Source organism: Clavelina lepadiformis, chromosome 7 (assembly GCF_947623445.1).
Source record: "Clavelina lepadiformis chromosome 7, kaClaLepa1.1, whole genome shotgun sequence".
Lineage (NCBI taxonomy): Eukaryota > Metazoa > Chordata > Ascidiacea > Aplousobranchia > Clavelinidae > Clavelina > Clavelina lepadiformis.
In genome coordinates, this window is record NC_135246.1 from 12,258,977 (window position 1) to 12,277,014 (window position 18,038).

Below are 18,038 nucleotides of genomic sequence, written 5' to 3' on the forward strand. Positions count from 1 at the left end.
AATATCCGCTCGGTGGTGCGTTTTACTTGACAGCACAGTATTGCGTCATCAAACAACGTGCTTGTGCTTAGACCTTGACACCTGGGTTGGATTAACCAAACGTAGTTGTCTAAAGAAAGAGAAGTAAAGAACGTATTGACCGCGCGTCTAAAAGCGAAAGAAGGCCAAAAATACGTTAATTAGTTGGACGTTTTTCCGATTTTAAGAAACTTGATCTTTTGCGTACAGCAGTAAAACGCTTGACGGCGACCTCACCCCGGTATGATTGTGATTGATGGTCTGCGTATTGGAATGATATCTACTCCTCGTCATATTCAAACTATCAGGAAACCAGATTTTCTATTTTCTAACAAAAACGAAATATTCATTTCGTCATGGTAGTTGAGACCTTATCATTTTTTAGTAAAGTTAAGTTTACAAAAATAGGTACCGCCACAAACTTCATGGGACATGCGTCAGTCATGACGTCCAGTGTCTGAACTGTAAGTATTGAAAATCAGCTATAAGTTAGCGACATTTAGACAGAAAAGAAACACACACGTAATGTCAAAGTTAACCTTTGTTACGTTTCGGGACAAAATGAAAATTCTTTGGAAAAGTGAAGTAAAATTTATTACAATTACAATCACTACTTCTTAGGGCTCTTGTTCTAAACTTCATCTTGATATATTTTAAAAATAAAACACAAAAATCAATGCAGTTAGGCTAAACAATTATACCTTTTTCTTTTATATTATTGTTCTGTGCATACTTTGATCAATTTCAAGACTAAAATTTTGAATTTATACAAAGGTCTATTGGGAAAGCGTCCACGGGTCGTTTGGGCCACATAAAACAAAATTTAAATTTTTCTTTTTTGATTGAGCATTTTTTCTGCATCACCAGAGGGGAAAGTCGTTTGTTGTATTCGTCCGACATTTTAATATCCCATAAGACGACCTTGTATACGCCCACTTTGCTTAAATTAACGCACATTTCCCGTTAATATGCAGTATAATTTCTGAAAATATTTTATAAGGTTATAATACAAGTGCGGTAAAAGAATGATGAAAAATACAAAATACGTTAAATTAAGGACTAACTACAGAAATGGCCCCTTTTTTCCAAAAAAGTGGGTAAGACACTTTTCTTCAAACTGGAACATATTTTTAGAGAGCAGGGCAGTCTGTCGGCGCATATTAATTTCTAAAATATAGAGTAATAGACGTTTCTTCAACCGTTACACATGAACATCATCCGGATAGGATAGAGAAAGAATATTTGAAAATCGGTTTATATATTATTTGAATAACAGCAAGTATTTGTTGATAGCACAAACAGCTCTGTCGCATGGAAACCGACTTTTTGAGAAATACATTTCGAGATCTTGTCATGGATCTGGTCTTGTGGTAGCGAAAAATATTTTTTAGAAAACCTTCTATGTTTATTATCAGTTGATCACACCACTCCTTACATGTCGAATACTGGCCACACCTTAGTTATTCTTTTGGATAAAAATAGCAAAAAAAATGTTGTAGAAAAGTCGTCCGTTTACAATGTCGAAGTTTTTAAGCTGTTTCCATGCAAACGTCATCCATCATGGAATATGAAATGATTTGGAAAGAAAAAAAATTGTAAGACTTCCGTTGATACGTCAAACAAGTATTACGTAAGATCTGCCTTTTGTATAAAAAAATGACCAAAAAAACAAGACTTTTTGGAAAAAACGATCTCAAAACTTGAAATGCCAGTAATTTCCTGGAATTACCTGAAAGAATTCAAATACTTTTAAAACAGAATTTCACAAATTTCAAAACATGAGAGGTCGTCATCGGTAAATAAAAGTATGCGTGAAGCGGTGAACCTTTTCTTTATCTGAAGTCGTTATAACATTGTAGAAGACTTTTTGAACTTGGGCAAGATGCAATCATGGTATTATCCACTGTTTTGTATTTTGAAGTCTTATTAAAATTTGGGCGATTGTAAACTGAGATATCACATCGCAATACAATCAAATACACAAAAGTTTGATATTTTCCTCTACGAGATGGAGAATTCAGAAACTCAAATCTTGGCTTTTTGAAATGTTTCAAAGTTCGTCTTTCTCTGATGTTTCATCGGTTCGCGTCAACAGAGATCTTTCTTTCAAATATTTAACGAGTTGATCAAAGTTTCCTTGTTGCAGATCGGCGAAAAATTCGCCTTTTTCGTAATACTTGAGTGAAGGAAATTTTCGCACCGTCAGATGATAACAAACCACTGGAAAAAATAAAATTCACCAAAAAGCGAACTTTACAACATCGTTATCAACCATATTAATAATTCAGTAAGACAGTGAAGAATGACATTGTGTCACTCACAGCCTTGCTGGGGTTGTCTGTGGCAGTCCACTGCACCAAATCCGACGTCAGAAACTTCATGAAATTCGTCAGCGGCGATGCGAAAATGGCGTCTGGCCGGATCGCACGACTGATAGTAGAGCGAGTGGAATAAGACCACAGATTGTTGCTATACAAAAGTGACATTAAGAATAGGATATCTCTGAATGACTTCATGGCTTAGTGAAGCGCTTTGCTTATGTCACCGACGAATCTGACTCAAGTTGCATGACTGAGATCGCCAAGTAAAACGCGACCAAACGATTGCCAAGGCTTGCGCTAAACACGCAATTAAGCCATTTCAGTCTCTCTCCAGAGTACTATTAATCGCATTTTTTCCGAAATCAGTAACTTAGAACAACCAAATTGGCCTACATGTTTCTTGATAAAGTCTTCGTAGGTTTTGTTTCCCAAGTGTATCACGTGACCGTACTCAGCTTGGTCCATGTCCTGCCAGGAGGTTGGTTTGACTTTCTTCGCCAGATCCTCACTTGGGCTAAAAGAACAGAGGAATATATCTGATTCGATGATCGTAGTACAGACCTTATCTTCTAACTTGTTCATTCGGTCAGTCACCAGCCTGTACAGAACTCACTTTCTCATAAACTTTATGACATCTTCTGACTTCCAGGAACCATAGTATCTGTAACGCGCTTTTCCCTTGCTGCAACATAGTGGTATTTTTTAGAATGATTTGAAAACACTATTTTTTTACGATATTGTGAACGTGCGACTGTTAATTGGTCAGTAATCGTTAGCTGGTCATTAGTCGTACTTCGATTGATCCGACAACGACTCACTGAAAATAAAGAAAACTTGGAAAACTGTTTATTTCATATTTCGTTGAGATCGATCGTTCTGGACCGGCATTGACAGCTGCCATACCAACACTTGTAGGCAAGATTCTTCCTAGTTCCTCGGCGGCTTTCACGTATTCTGGTTTTACGTGCGTAAGGCAAACGGTGCACACTGCGAAATAATTTGCAACGTTGAAATCTGGTTCATAGTCATAGCATATGGTAGTGTAGGGCAAAGAGTAACAAGGTTATCTACAATGAAAATCAATTGCAAACTATTTGCTGACCATCTACGTAGAAGAAGAGCATAACATGATTGTATTTTTTGATAAAATCTTCAAAATTATCCTTATGCAGATGATTCACGCGACTGATTTCATTTATCCATGGTGTGGCGCTCTCTATTGGTTTCAACGGTTTCTGTTCTTGAGGTCTACATAACGTAATATGAAAATCTAATAAAACAAAAGGTTGGGGATAGAATGAAGATTAATTATAAACGATGCAGCAATCTACATTCTACACACGCAAGAAAAAACCACAGGTACAAACTCGCTCAAAAAGTTTAAAAATCCTCGTTTCGTGATGTCGCCATGATATTTAAATTTTCGATCAGCTGCTTCAAAGTACCAAAATGTTGGATAACCCTTGAACATTGCACAGAAAATTAATACTGATCAATTGACAGTTTATCAAGCACAAATCCTTCCGTGAGTTTGTTCATGCGAGCTACTGAATGTGTGAACGTAATGTTCTTGAAAACGTTTCATTGCATTAAACTATGCAGCAAAATGTGCATACCTTGATGTCAAAGTCTTTTAAGAAACTTGCATATTTTTCAGCATTAAATATTCCAAATCCTACGTCAGGAAGGTCTTCAGAGGCTTCTACGCTAGCTTGAAAAAATGGTCCTTTTGCGTTCTTACAAGCTCCACACCCTGACAGAAGAAATGTTGGAAATAAAAAGAAACATTAAAAAGTAGAAAAACGGTTGTTCTTGTGCTTTTCAATTTTTGTGCTATTTCAATAAAAATATTTAATAAAGACTTCATAATAAGACATTTCCAGAGAATTTTCAAACAGAATTCATATCTATTACGGTAACCCACATGGAGCATAGAACATGACCACGGATTCATCATTTTCTTCAAGAAAAGTAGTCAAATTTGAAGGAGTTACCCATTCAACTTCTGGTGGTTTAGAGGATAAAATCTCGTCTTTGTCTTGAGTTGGAGATTCAGTTCGGGATTTTCCACTCAATCTTCAAAAAGATAGTTTAAAATGCAAGGTAGTCCTGTTTGCATTAGAGTATGTCAACACTGTTTAGTGTCCAGTCTTTTGAATAATATTTACATTGTTGAACTTACCCAGTCATGAATTTTGCAACAGAAACTGCTGTCCGTGGTCCTCGATACCGTTCAATGTATTTACCATTTCTGAATAACGATAGTTTTGAAATGTTGCATGTACTGGGTAATAGAAACTTAACAAAAAGCTACAGGGTATAACAGTTAACCAATTTTTTCAACGACCTAAAATAGATTAAAGTAGGAAATCCAGTGACATTGTAACGCTCCAAGATTTTTTTAGATTCTTCTCCATCAAAAGCCGCCAAATGAGCATCGGATGTTTTTGATTTCAAAGAATCCGCAGCCTCCACAAACTGAGGTTTAAAACGTAAACAGTGGCTGCACCCTGAAAAAGTTTAAAAAGAATGCAGCAAATGTTATGAAAATTTTACATTGTATCACTGACCAAATTTCAACTTCATACTTACACTTAGCATAGAACATAACCAGCGTGTGTTTACTGGCTTTAACAGATTTATAAAAAGAGGTTCTCTGCAATATGGTGACGTTTGTTTTTGCTAAAGACCAGTCCTTGTCAGCTTTTTTCTTTTCAATAAACGCTGGCCTCAACATAACAAATTCATGTTTTAGCATTTATAAATGTTTTTTTGGTATAACAGCATCAGCAAATATCACTTACTTCTTCATAAATGCAATAATGGAATCAATGTCGAATTTTCCATGATATTGATATTTGAACTTCCCATCATAAAAATAGGCAAAGTAGGGGTAGGATGAAATGGAGTATTTAGCTTTCAGTCTCAAGGCTAAAAAACACCGAAAACATTTATAACACAATGTCATAACACGAATACTTTAATCATAAAAAACTGAAATTATCAAAGCAGAGATATTAATATAAAAATTTTCCAGGGTACCTTTAACAATATTAACTGCAGCCAGTGTTACATCAGGTTTTTCTATGTCCAACTGCAGGGCTGTTTGTTCATAGACCTTCCTTAGCTTGTAACATGTAGAACACGCTAAAAATGTGAAAAAAATTAAGAATACTGTTTGTAAGGTCAGATTGATCTCTTAAGGTACCTGTACCGAATAAGGCCCGGTCCCTAATAAGGCCCATTGCTCATATTTCGCAAACCCGTGCAAATAAATAAAAGATTTTGTCCCTACATAAAAACTAATATAAATTCATGATGGTTTACCAGATTTCATCCTTGTCACGTGATCAACCGATTCGCTAGAGCACAACAAAAATTTGATATTTGCAGTTAAGGTGGTTTTGTTAATTTAGAAAAAAAGTAAGTGAGAATTTGGCCGGTTAAATGAACTGTTGTCAGCCGGCTGAAGTTTTCATGTAACAACCAACTTAGTATTGAAAAGGATAATGCACTTTTTTTTGCTAAAATTTTTCTGATGATAAAAATGTGACATTTTTTTCGTGGATGCCACATGCGCCTAATAAGGCCCATACAAGATGCTTGGCTAATTGATGTCCAGACTTCAAGAGTGGTTCCAGTCATCAGTTGGCAAATTGTTGCAGTTACTTTGATGCGCCTAATGGAATCTTTTTAAATGTTTGTACAACTTAAAATGTGAAATTTCTAATAATGTTATATGTTGTCTATTACTATGTTTTGAATCAAAATACTCACAAAATTGGTGGGCCTTATTAGGAGCCTATGCTCCTAACAAGGCCCATTTTTTGGAATTTTTAATTTCTTTATAAAAATTTTTTTGGGGGTTGTCAGGTATTGTGGTTTTAATATGTTGTAGTCATATACCCTCACTAATAGAATACGATTTTTCAGTCTATTCTCATTTATGGTTCTTGAGTTATTTTCAAAAAAGTGTTAGGTGGGCCTTATTCGGTACAGGTACCTTAATGCTTACTGGGAGAATAGAAGAAAACCATCATTCCATTTTGCTCATTAGCAAACTGCTCAAATCCTTCATCCTGTAGATGGTAAATGTCCTCAGCAGCTTCATCCATTGACCAGTTGGGATACGATTTTTTAACTTCAGGTTTAACTGGGCTACAATTTTTTAAATTTTCAACTGATAACCATAACATCACAAAAACTTTTTACTTAAATTGGAACGTTGCACATGGGCTAGGAATTGTTGATCAAAATATGAGTTAATACAAAGCTATAAATGGAACGTGAAAGTCAGGCAAGGAAATGTTTAAATAATGTTCAAAAGCATACTTTTTCACAAACTGCAATAGATCTTGGGATGTTCTTGACTGCTCATATTCAAACTGCTTTCTACCATTTTCAAACCACAATAATGTGGGCACACCCATCTCTGTTACCCAAAACTGGTAAATGTATTCACTGTATTTATCACTGTCTATCACTGCCAGGTCCACCCCTACCTGAAAAAAAGGAAAATCAAATTCACTTTTTAACAAATTTCACAATACAGAGCGAGTTGCTAAAAGGTCCACTAATTTTAATTCGTTTAGTCTCTCACATTTTCTTCTTTAACACTCCTTGCACATTTAGCAAGATGCTTTCTTACATCCTTGCAATTTGGACAGTCTTTGCTGTAAACTGTAAGCAGCACACGTTGATGTGACCGAATAAAACTTTCCCAGGTTGTGTCTGAAGCAAGAAATCCCATTTGGAAGCTTTATTTTAAATCACTGATAAACTTACAGTTCATGCACATAAGCAGTGCACTTAAACACTGTAAACTTACTTGTAAGTATGTGAAGAAGATCGGAATTTGGAACATGTTTCCAAAACTCATCCTCCTCAGGCAAAACAGCACTGGAATTGGAAGCATTTTGTTGCATAGTGGCAGAGGTTTCTAGATTTTGTATGAAGTTTACCAGAGCAGACGTCTGCACTCAAGATTTAAGTTGATTGCATAAATAAGGTGCGATTTTTAACTTACAGATTGGTCTTTAATGAATTTCCCAAAAACTTTGACCAAACTGTCCAATATATTGCTAAAAAAATTCAGCCAATTGTTTAAGCAGATAACATTATAACAAAGCTAGCAATGAACTAATGGGTTAAAAACTAAACTAGAGCCAAAAATCACAGCATATAATATCACCAGCTTGATTTTTTTTATTTTGCCCTTTCATGATCTTACTAATTTTGAGTATAATCAGTTCATTGTTACACAAACATCAAAATATGAAAATACAAGCAAACTTGCAGAGTACAAAATACATGATAAAAGAGTAATTTTCAAAATTGTAGAAGGCATAATTTGATTTAATGTCAAACACACATTAAAAACCACAAAGTTTAGACCAAAAACAATTTGAGTTTAGGTGCACCAACATGTATATGAAACACATATTTGATACTGTATGAAATATGGCATCTCTCCATTACTAAGAACAGGCTTTTTTATTTTATGACACATGCTGCTACATTTATCTACTTCACCGAGATAAAGCTGTAGTGCTACAGTATAATTCTGGAATAATCTCTAACCGGAAAATATTGCTTCCTTCTAAAAATACTACTACCTGCAACATCGTGGGCAAGTGTGAAGGCTTAACTGCCTTTGAAGTTTACAGCAATTATACTAAAGTGCATTAGCAAATGTATATCGGAAAGTGAAACATACAGGAATAAAGCTTTGATTGAAACTTGATATCAAAAATTGCAATGCTTAAACAATGGAAAATATTACGCCTATTATAGCTTAAAACACACATGTACCTCTGGTCAATGACAGAGAATGCTTGTACCAATCTGACATCTGTTATAAAGCCAAATATAACAAGAACGAGAATACTGTTAATTGCACATAAAACAGTTCAAATTCAGGGCAAAGAAAAACCTACACACGTATCATTCAACAAATCAAATTCCAGTTAAAAACAGAATTTTGGCACAAGTGGAAAAACGTTTTCAGAAAATCACTTGCAACACACTAGAGTGTAGGTAAAATAATTTTTAAGTCAGGTTGCTTTCTGGAGAAAAGATCTTGGCCTCAATGCCAAACACTTGAATGGAATTCCTATAAGCTAATAATATAATTTTCTACACAATAAAAAATTTCCAATTACAGCTCTGTCTTGACCAAACTCGTTTTCTCTGTCATGAAGTCCACAAAATTCGGTTCCTACTCAGGTCGAAGTGAAAGGTGTTATAAGGCACAAAATTCAACCAATTGTTGTTTTGTGTCATCACATTAGAGTTCCCACAACCAACAAGAAAGATGAACAAGAGAAAATACAAAAACAAAAAACTTGAGAAAGTCAGGTAAAATAAATTCTACAGACTACCCACTACTCTTCAGAATATTATTTTTTTTAAATATTGCTTCCAATGTACTTTTAGTGGTAATTTTATGCTTACTAAATTTCATAAGTTTTACCTCTCGGCCTCCCTGATATTTCATTGCGTTTTTTCCATAGGAAAGATAATAGAATGTTGGGTAACCTTTGACATCGTAATTACCGCAAACTTCACTACTTTTAGTACAATCCACAGCAGCAAACAAAACCTAATAATCAATGAGTATAAAAAAAGTTTAATCTTGGGGGGATAAGGAAGATAAGATAAAACAATTTAATGAAATTAAGGCGAAATTACCTTTTTATCTTCTGCAAATTGCGAAGCTGCATTCTGGTATTCTGGTTTTGCTTTTTTGCAATGTCCACACCCTGACAAGCAACATATTTTACACACCCATTGATAAAAATTGAAAACCTGATGTTATTATTGTTATCTTATAATGAAGCTTACAGGGAGCATAAAACATCACTAAAGCGTGCTTCTTTTTCCGAATGGAAGCTTTAAATGAAGTGTCATCCAAATGCACAACATCACTTTCGATTTCATGCCAGGCCTTCTCAGGTGGTGGAGGCTCTTTTGGACTAGTAAATCAAAAACTAACTTGAATAATAAAGTTTAACCAAAGCAAAAACGTGCTTTGAAATAAACAAAGTGCAATATATAATGTGTCACCAAATTATTATTCCCTGTTATGCTTACTATGCTATCAACTGTAACAGACGTTTTCCTACAAGGTTTACAATAAAAAACAATGGCTGGGAAAAACTGCTTGTGTATTTTAATGACGGTGCGTTCAGATTTTGTTTCTCAGAGTCACAGCTGCTGTACAGGTTCTTATTGATTTTTACTGATCATGTACAGTGCTTTATTGAATACTTGACAAACAACTACACGTCACAACGACGGGATCAATTGTGACCATAAACAGCACTTAAAAGTTAATTACACCCATCACAAGAGAGAGAAAACAAGATAATCACCACTTACTCCTTTATATATTCAACAATGCCATCAGCAGTTCTTTTAAAAGCTGAACCGGCATCATACTTTTTCTCGCCATTCTCGAAGTATATTATAGTTGGATAGCCAGACACCTGAAACAATAATCTTTAACAGTCAAGTTGCAAAATACTTATTCAAAAGTCAAAGTTAACCTGATTTGGAGTACAAAACAGTTTTGCGATTTTTGTAATATCACCACAGTCACCTTGAACTGGTCAGCATACTTCCTATACTTGGTTGCGTCCATAGCAGCGAGCTTCTCACTTGCTTCTTCTTCCTTCAGTGTAGTTGCCGCTTTCTCCCATTCCGGTTTCAGATTCTTGCAATGACCACACCCTGGTCAAAACACACCACAGTTTTGTTTTTTGACATTGTATGTAACGGTAGCAGTTTTCTTAATATCTTGCAGTGCTAAAATTTTTAATCATATTGAAATACTCTAGACCTGTGATTCCCAAACTGTGTGCCGCCACAGATTCTCAGGTGTGCCGCGAATCTTTTTGAAATTTTGGAAAAGAACTGTATAAATATTTAAAATAAGGCATGCAGACAAGCATATGCGACTTAAAAGCTTTCTAGCTGCTTCAATAGCTGAGAAATGAGCACATGTGACGATGAAACCAATTATAGCATTGTCAATAGAGTAGGGTAATTTTTTAAAGTAACATTTCTTCTCTTGTAAGTGTGCCGCGAGCGTTTTCTAATTTTTTCTAGTGTGCCACAAGCTGAAAAAGTTTGGGAACCACTGCTCTAGACACTATGTCCGGTAACTTACAAGGTGCATAGAAAAAGAGCATAACTTTTTCATTATCGGCAATAAAGCTTTCAAAAGTTTCGTCAGTCAAATGGTAGACATCATTCTCCGTATCAGACCATTCCTGCTCTGGTTCTTTTGGTTTGGGCTCTTGTGGACTGCATCGAAAGTATAAAATTCATTTCAACTCTTGATATTAGAAGATGCTTATTACAAAATAACTCATAATTAAGATTGATATGCAATTTATTGTTTTATATCACAGTGGTAAAAACATGATGATGTTACTTACTCATTTAGCCATTCAATCAATTCTTCTTTAGTGTGGCCAGATGAGTATTCAAATAATTGCTTTCCCCCGCTGTGAAAGAGCCACGTTTTAAATTTATTAAAACACGATGTTTTAGTAGATTTCATTGGTGGTAGATTAAGATTAATATCATAAAAATATCTGATTTAAAGCTGAACCTACTTGAAGTAGACTGTTTTTGGGAAACCAGTGACATTGTAAGTTTCCCGCAGGTTCTGACCATCTTTGTTACCTTCAGCATCAATTCCAGCCATGATCTTAGCAGACAATATAAGAGTTAAAAAGGATATCAAAGTAATGAAAATTATGACATAAATGAAAAAATTACCTAAAACAAAATCATTCATTTATATTAGCAAGGTTGGGCTACCTTTGCATCCTAGCTTACTGTAAAGAAATGTATAAAACATATTAATTTTGTTTTGAATGTGATATAGGACACCGCTTTGCAGAAGAAAAAAAACAAGTCCGTTTTAGTTAAGAAATAAGATAAATAAAAGTTCCAGTATATTATACCACTTTTCCTTTCATTTCAGTTGCAACCTCTGCAAAGACTGGTTTGAAACGTTTGCAGTATCCACACCCTGTAAAACACAAGTAACTGACAAATAGCTTATAATCAATCACCAATATCTACTGAGATGGCAAGTTCTAACACAGATATACTCACAGGGAGCATAGAACATAACCAAGGTAGGTTTATTTTTTTTCAATATTTTGTTCAGTTGCTTCTCAGATTCAATGTGAACAACATCCTTTGCACTGTCTTCTTCTTCCCATGGGCCGTCGCCTGTTGGGTTTTTCAAGAAGCCCACAATAGACTACAAAATGTAAGTAAACAAAATTTACTTCAACACGAAAAGCTTTTAAATGTTTTTGTACATTCCATTGTGTTTACTTTAACGGAAAATTTTCTCTCATAAATCGCACTAAATTCTCCATCTTTATAATGCTGAATTTCCACAGGGGCTGGGTTCGCTTTCTGCTTTTTGCAAATCTATCATAAAAACACAGTAAAAGGTAATTATAGGTACTACAATAATGAACTTAACAACCTATCATACAGTAAGTGAAAAAGGTAAACAAAAACAAGGATTAAAACTAACTGCAGTTAAAAAGTGATAGAAACATTGTAACAGTAGAAGTATTGTAGAATCAAACATTTATTTTTTGTATTCTTAAGATCAGTAAAAATTGAGTTAGCATCAAGTTATGCTTACCTTTTTGCCTTCTTTGTTGCTGCAATCGATCCATGCTAAAGTTGCTGTACCTTTAGACGCAAGAGCAGCTTCTCCATATATGGTAAACTTCTTCTCTGCTGATTTTTCTGTTTAGAAACAGTATATATATATATATATATATATATATAGGATATTTTGTAAATTAAACAAAGAGATTAAATTGAACAGAATTAAACAAAAAGCACTGAAGAACTGTTAAATACAGTATACCTTACACACAGTAGAGGTGTAAATAGTTGTTAATTACAGTTAACAACGAAAACTAAACCTGGTTCGGATGGTATGATAAAAACCATAGTTAATGGCATTTCCTCAGACAGAATTTAGTAAATGCACTATGTATTACACCTAATCAAGAGATGTCGAAATAAAACCAACTCATATATGAATAGAATATTATTACAAAATCAATTTTTCTTAAAATGGTGGATTTGCTCTTTTAAAAATTTCCCCTTGGTGCCGTCATTCTCTACAAAAAAATCTTATATTTTACAAACAATTATCATGGTTTTCAATTTGTTGCAATCAACAGATATCTAACTTGTATCGAGAAACGTTTCCAGTTGATCAAGCTATGTATTATCTATCAATTTGGCTTTAAAGTTTGGCATTCTACATGTATGATACTAAGCTTAATCGAGGCGTAAATGCTACTAAACTTGTCATAGTGAATAAATGCTACCATTTGGTAGGAGTTTTGTGTTTTTCTTTTACTGGTAGGCGGAAGTTTCGTATTGTTGTTCTTTCTGTTTTCGTCCAAGGCTTTGAAAAAGCTGTCATGACAACTCGTGTCTGACCTTTCCTCGAAGCAGGCAGCAAAGTAAAATTGCGCAGCGGATTTTCCTAGCATCCTTCAAATAGGAATTTGTATTTTTCTAAAAGTTCAGGATCAAATTCTAAAAATCTTTCTAGAATGCTGAACTGACTTCGAACGTCCTAAATAATTTAGCAACTTTTGAAAATTTTGATATAAATAGGTTACAGTCACTTTATAAAGTACATGTGCCTAGTGCAAAATCTGCAATTATGGCAGTCCTTAATGTACAGTGCATCTTAGTCATGGTCTATTTTTGTATTTTTTGCCAGTTTGTTTGATTCATTCATTCAATGAAGCTATGATATCGTCATACTGTACTTCATATCGTCACTTTAGCAAGTTATGAAAGGTATTGTAACTCAATACCAACTACCGGTACTTGAAACTCTCTTCTAATAGTGCATATATCATAGTTAATTAAATTATTTTAGACTGGAAAAATATAGCAAATAAATACATTTTTCTCAGACTGGAATATATTTTATAATTCACTTTCTAGTAAAGTGCGGTACTTATTACCAAGAGGCCTGCATGATGAGCCAAGATCCTTTTCAGACATAATGGATTTCTCATATAATAATTACAAATAAATGGCCCCAACTTATGAAATACAGTATATGCAAGGTCTACACTCTACAGCATATTGCAGATTTGAAACAGCACGATTGATTTGCAAAGATACATTTCACAGCAAGTTGAATTCAATTAAGCTAAAGATACATGAATCACCACTAACCATTATCAGCAAACATCACCAGGACATTGGTTTTAGTCCGAAGCAATTTTTTGAATGATTTCATATTGTCAATATCTTGTAACCATTTTTTCATGTCAGATTTCTTTGCTGTCGTCCCTGCAGTGAGGTATACCTGCAATAAGAGATTAACAAACAAACAGTTATTCTTTCAAACTTTTTTTCACATGCCCAAACAAGTTTTCACCTAAAACAAATTTTGCCACAAAAACAGAAGACCATAAGTTGACTGCAATGTGTTTAGCTACAAATAATAAAGGCATTTTTTTGTATTTGGTGAACGTCTCACATGTCATCTTAAACCCCTTAAGAGCAACATGTAGTTCATCTATGATAAAAGTTCAAATCCAGTTAACTTTAACTGTAAATATGGTGGTGACTTTAGATTACGAGGATGAGATAAGTTTTAGGTATATTTCACTTAAATCCAAGATCATTGTGATGTGCTTTCTTGTCAATTCAATACTTTTATAGTAAATAGTAAATCTTGCACTATCACTGAAGATCTTTTTGGATAGTTTGCATAAGTGCGCCAGATAAATAAGTCACAACTGTACTGCCAAATTTGCATTACAAAATCTTCTGTGGTGCCTACAATGTAATAGACTGTGAGATAGTTGAAGGTCATAATGTCAAATACGGTTGCTTGCAGTGACAAAAGGTTGGTCATTTATAACAGTGGTTCCCAATATTTTTTGTCTAACCTGGTTTCGATCGAGAATAGTCTGGTGGACAGGTAATAACTAAGTTTGACATCACACATAATTAGGCCTAGATCTAGAACAAGAGGATTCAAGGGCATAATTGTAATTTCTTATCACTGTTTGATCACACTTTCAATTGCAATTATTCTGGTTAAGATAAAAATTGTCGTATTTCCGGATAAAACTATTTTTATCTCTTTTGCTATAGTTACCTGTGCATTTTTTTCATATTTTCTTTTTCAATTTTACTTTTGCCATTATTGACGTTCACTGCCTTTGCTACATCATGAATGTTGCTTAATTAATAAATTCTTGCTTTGTTTTTACACTCTCGCAACATTTCCGGCAATGTCTATATACATAGAAGTATATACATAGAAAGATAACTGCAATTGTTTTCAATGGGTTCAACATATAAGATAGGAAATGCTTTTAAATTCCTTATCTTATCCTCTTATCCAGTTGTTTTGATTTATACAATTAATTGACCTTTACTATTACAACAAAGCATAAACTGTTATAAGGATATAGAGTATAGACCAGTTATTGTTGGCTAAAGACCGCCATTTAGATTAAATGTCCTCGTAAACCAGTAGCAAACTTTTCGTCACACAATACTGGGTCACGATCCAGCAGATGGAGACCGCTAATTTATAACATGTGATACTTTCTCATGATTTAAACAAAAGCTTTACTTTTTCTTGTCTTCAATTTGTTTCATAAGGCAAAATCTTATCTCAAAAAACAAATATTTTTCAATGACAATTGTCTGAAAAGTTGTGACTGTAACCAAATATAGTTAGCGGCACACTTCTTGTCTGGTATCTTTCCTTCTTAGCAAAAAAGAAAAACCGAAAAAATGCATCATCATTTACTGAATTGTCCTTCAATATTACGGAGTTACCAATTGATATCTGAAAATGTAGAAGCCATTGCTCATTTTACGTAAATACCGACAGAAAGCTCACCCTTAAAAACGTGAGACTATATAGATAAAAAATTAATGACATACAGTGAGCGGAGATATTGCAGTTTGTTTGTTGTTCCTTGCCATGAAGCAATTTAATGGTAAAAAATTTTTTGTTCAAGTGATAACTGAAAAAACCACTAATTTAATTTCCGACAAATTTGCACCGTTAGTCTCAGTAACTTTTGTGGAATCGTTTTGGCTAATAAAAGAATACAATGGCACAAAGCGTTAAAATTTTTGTTCCTATTAAAACAAAATGACCCACAGACTATATAACGTCCAAACAACACACTTACCAATACAAAAATGAAACAAACTGCAGCCACAGAGCCAGATACATTGCTTCGAATATTCATGTTTTTAAAGACAAAATTACAAGAGAAGTAGACTAGATGATAAACAGTTGTCTATCACTACACATGATCTGAAAAACAAATATAAAGTGACTGAATGATATTGATAACCACTCAAACCAATGATCTCACAACCAGCCCAGATTAGAAAGTTTGCTAAGTGCACGAGAGATTAAAATTAGTTGCGCATATAATGGTTACCGTTTCATTTTGTTACGTGGGGGATATCTCACCCAAAAATAGCAAACTTTCCAATCTGGCAACCAGTAATCGTATTGGCATAGGTGTTAGGCCCAGGCAGCCCGGACTGCAGAGTATAGCAGTAAAACTTAATCTCAACTTAGAACTACGTACTAATTTTTTCAAACTTTAAATTAAGCTAAAACTAATATTCTCTGGCCCAAAATCTCACTTCTCTTGATTAAATTACTGAGCCAGCCTGCAAATTGAAATAAACGCTTTTTTTCGACCGACCTCCGACTAAAACTCTTATGATTAAATTAAAAATAAATTTGTAAAAAATAAAATAAAAATAAAAAAAAGAAATAAAACGACGGCAAGATTTGAAGCTGAAACCGCTAGAATACAAGCCCTAACAACCACTACACTACTGCAATGCCTTGTTCTCGTCGGATTAACAAGAGTCATAAACCCATCAGCGAAAATCTGCCATTTGAGTTGCTGGGGCCTAATATACAAAGGCATCCTGTGGTTGTGAGCTTGTATATTAAACCCCAAATTTGCGTGCCCACAAGTTCTGTCCAAGTTATTAAGTACAAAATAGTAGGCTACACCTTAAGTGCACCACAGAAGCGTTACCGATAACTAACTTTCCGCAAAACATAGGCTATTCAAACATTATTTACATAATCTCGTGAGTGAGGAATGAGTCTAAAATTACACAAGTTATATAGGCCGATATGCTAGGCCTAGTCATTTTCTGCTACTTCAGGTTATTAACGCATAAATTATCCATATATATAGCAACATAAACGTGTTTTTTATTATATATGAGCACAGTAATAACATACTAGGCTAATACCGATACAGTAAGTTTCGATAATACGGTAAAATGCTAGTTACTTGCAGTGTACAGCTGGCGGTAAGCTACTAAAGGCCTGATATAATTTTTACTTCAGAAAAAGTAACACACTACCGGTGGCATTTCCTGTAAAGTCACCATAATTTGGCCAGATGTTCTCACCATAGACATCAGAAATAAATATACACAAGCAATCATAATAATTAATAACAGTAATTGAAGATAAAAAATATATAACATTAAAACCTATGAAAAATAAAGACTGATTGAATGCTCAGATTTGAATTAATTATAAAACGATTACTATCTGTAAGAGCGTTGAGAGATTTCATGACTTCGCCTGGGCCGTACATGTAACAATGTACCATTAAAAACATATCATATCATCAGTGAACTATTAAAAAAATATGAATTTATACAGAAAAACGTTCAGCATTTTACAAAGTCAGCTGAAACAATATTTTCAACAGCTACCTTGAATTTTGCATTTGATACATTAGATTTTAAATCAATTGAGATTATGTTAAATTTTGTTCACAAAAATCGTTATGAAACCGATTTATAAAGAGATTTTTGGATTTATCAATTGGCTATTTTCAATTTAAAAATTCCGTCCCAAAGCAAATTGCATTTAATACGTTTGTGGATTTATTAACAGTATTACGAATTTGCCCTCTAATTATGACGAAGAACGCCACAATTATGACGTCACAATGTAAAACAATATGTCTGAAAAGTCTGATCATCGAGATTTGCATTAGGCACATCTTTACATATCTAGCTAACGCGTTTTGGATGTTAAGGCCAACATGTTTTCGGACTTGCCCGTCACTTTAATCATGTCCGTTAGGCTGTAGCCAACCCAATACAGTGCTTTCTCGATTATTCAGTTTAGTTGGGACGATATACATGCGTAGGTAATGTTTGAAGAAATAGCATTGTGACGAATGCCCAGGCTATATTTACATGGGCTATTAAGCCAAGGAAACCTAGAATTTATAATTTTTATCACTAGACCTTCTTTATCCTGGCTCATTGCTAGTTCAACTTCCTTTTTTAAGCTTCATTTTGGTGGGAACCTTCAATTGGCTTCAATTTCGGTTTGGTCAGGGTCTTTATATACCGGCTATACACAGAGGTATATTCATGTATATTATGGCATCTTTTTCTGTACATCACTTTCATTGTACCAGATAAGATTCCATCTTCCAACGAGTAGTATTGTCATCACATCTTCCAAAGATTTTATCAATAGTGTGCATTCTTGCTTTACAAACTTGGGCTAATCAACAATATCCTTCCTTAGTGTTATGGCCACCAGAAACTGGCCTCTTGCCCTTGGTTTCTTTTCCCATCCAC

The 18,038-nt window shown here is 34.3% G+C and overlaps 2 protein-coding genes across 3 annotated transcripts; both read right to left on the reverse strand.

Annotated features, from left to right (window-relative positions):
- Nucleotides 1-1,824: 1,824 nt before the first annotated feature.
- Nucleotides 1,825-7,291, reverse strand: LOC143465990 (protein disulfide-isomerase A5-like). 2 transcript variants are annotated; one of them, XM_076964558.1, is made up of 18 exons: nt 7,168-7,291; nt 6,940-7,070; nt 6,672-6,841; nt 6,355-6,497; nt 5,382-5,486; nt 5,144-5,270; nt 4,932-5,068; nt 4,687-4,849; nt 4,522-4,590; nt 4,264-4,415; nt 3,956-4,092; nt 3,707-3,801; nt 3,442-3,587; nt 3,158-3,326; nt 2,953-3,021; nt 2,733-2,853; nt 2,340-2,487; nt 1,825-2,238 (listed from the first exon to the last, which is right to left on the reverse strand). In XM_076964558.1, exons 1-18 carry the CDS (start codon nt 7,262-7,264, stop codon nt 2,069-2,071), a joined length of 2,349 nt encoding a protein of 782 aa, XP_076820673.1. In that variant the 5' UTR covers nt 7,265-7,291; the 3' UTR covers nt 1,825-2,068. The 2 variants fall into 2 exon arrangements, with proteins under 2 accessions (XP_076820673.1, XP_076820674.1); XM_076964559.1 differs by lacking the exons at nt 1,825-2,238; nt 2,340-2,487 and having other exon boundaries at nt 2,741-2,875.
- A 235-nt stretch (nt 7,292-7,526) lies between these two features.
- On the reverse strand, nt 7,527-15,710 carry LOC143465758 (protein disulfide-isomerase A5-like). The gene is made up of 15 exons (XM_076964225.1): nt 15,581-15,710; nt 13,593-13,725; nt 12,019-12,125; nt 11,697-11,795; nt 11,469-11,619; nt 11,315-11,382; nt 10,961-11,055; nt 10,781-10,849; nt 10,510-10,646; nt 9,940-10,070; nt 9,720-9,826; nt 9,183-9,313; nt 9,030-9,100; nt 8,812-8,940; nt 7,527-8,556 (listed from the first exon to the last, which is right to left on the reverse strand). Exons 1-15 carry the CDS (start codon nt 15,638-15,640, stop codon nt 8,497-8,499), a joined length of 1,548 nt encoding a protein of 515 aa, XP_076820340.1. The 5' UTR covers nt 15,641-15,710; the 3' UTR covers nt 7,527-8,496.
- Nucleotides 15,711-18,038: the final 2,328 nt, after the last annotated feature.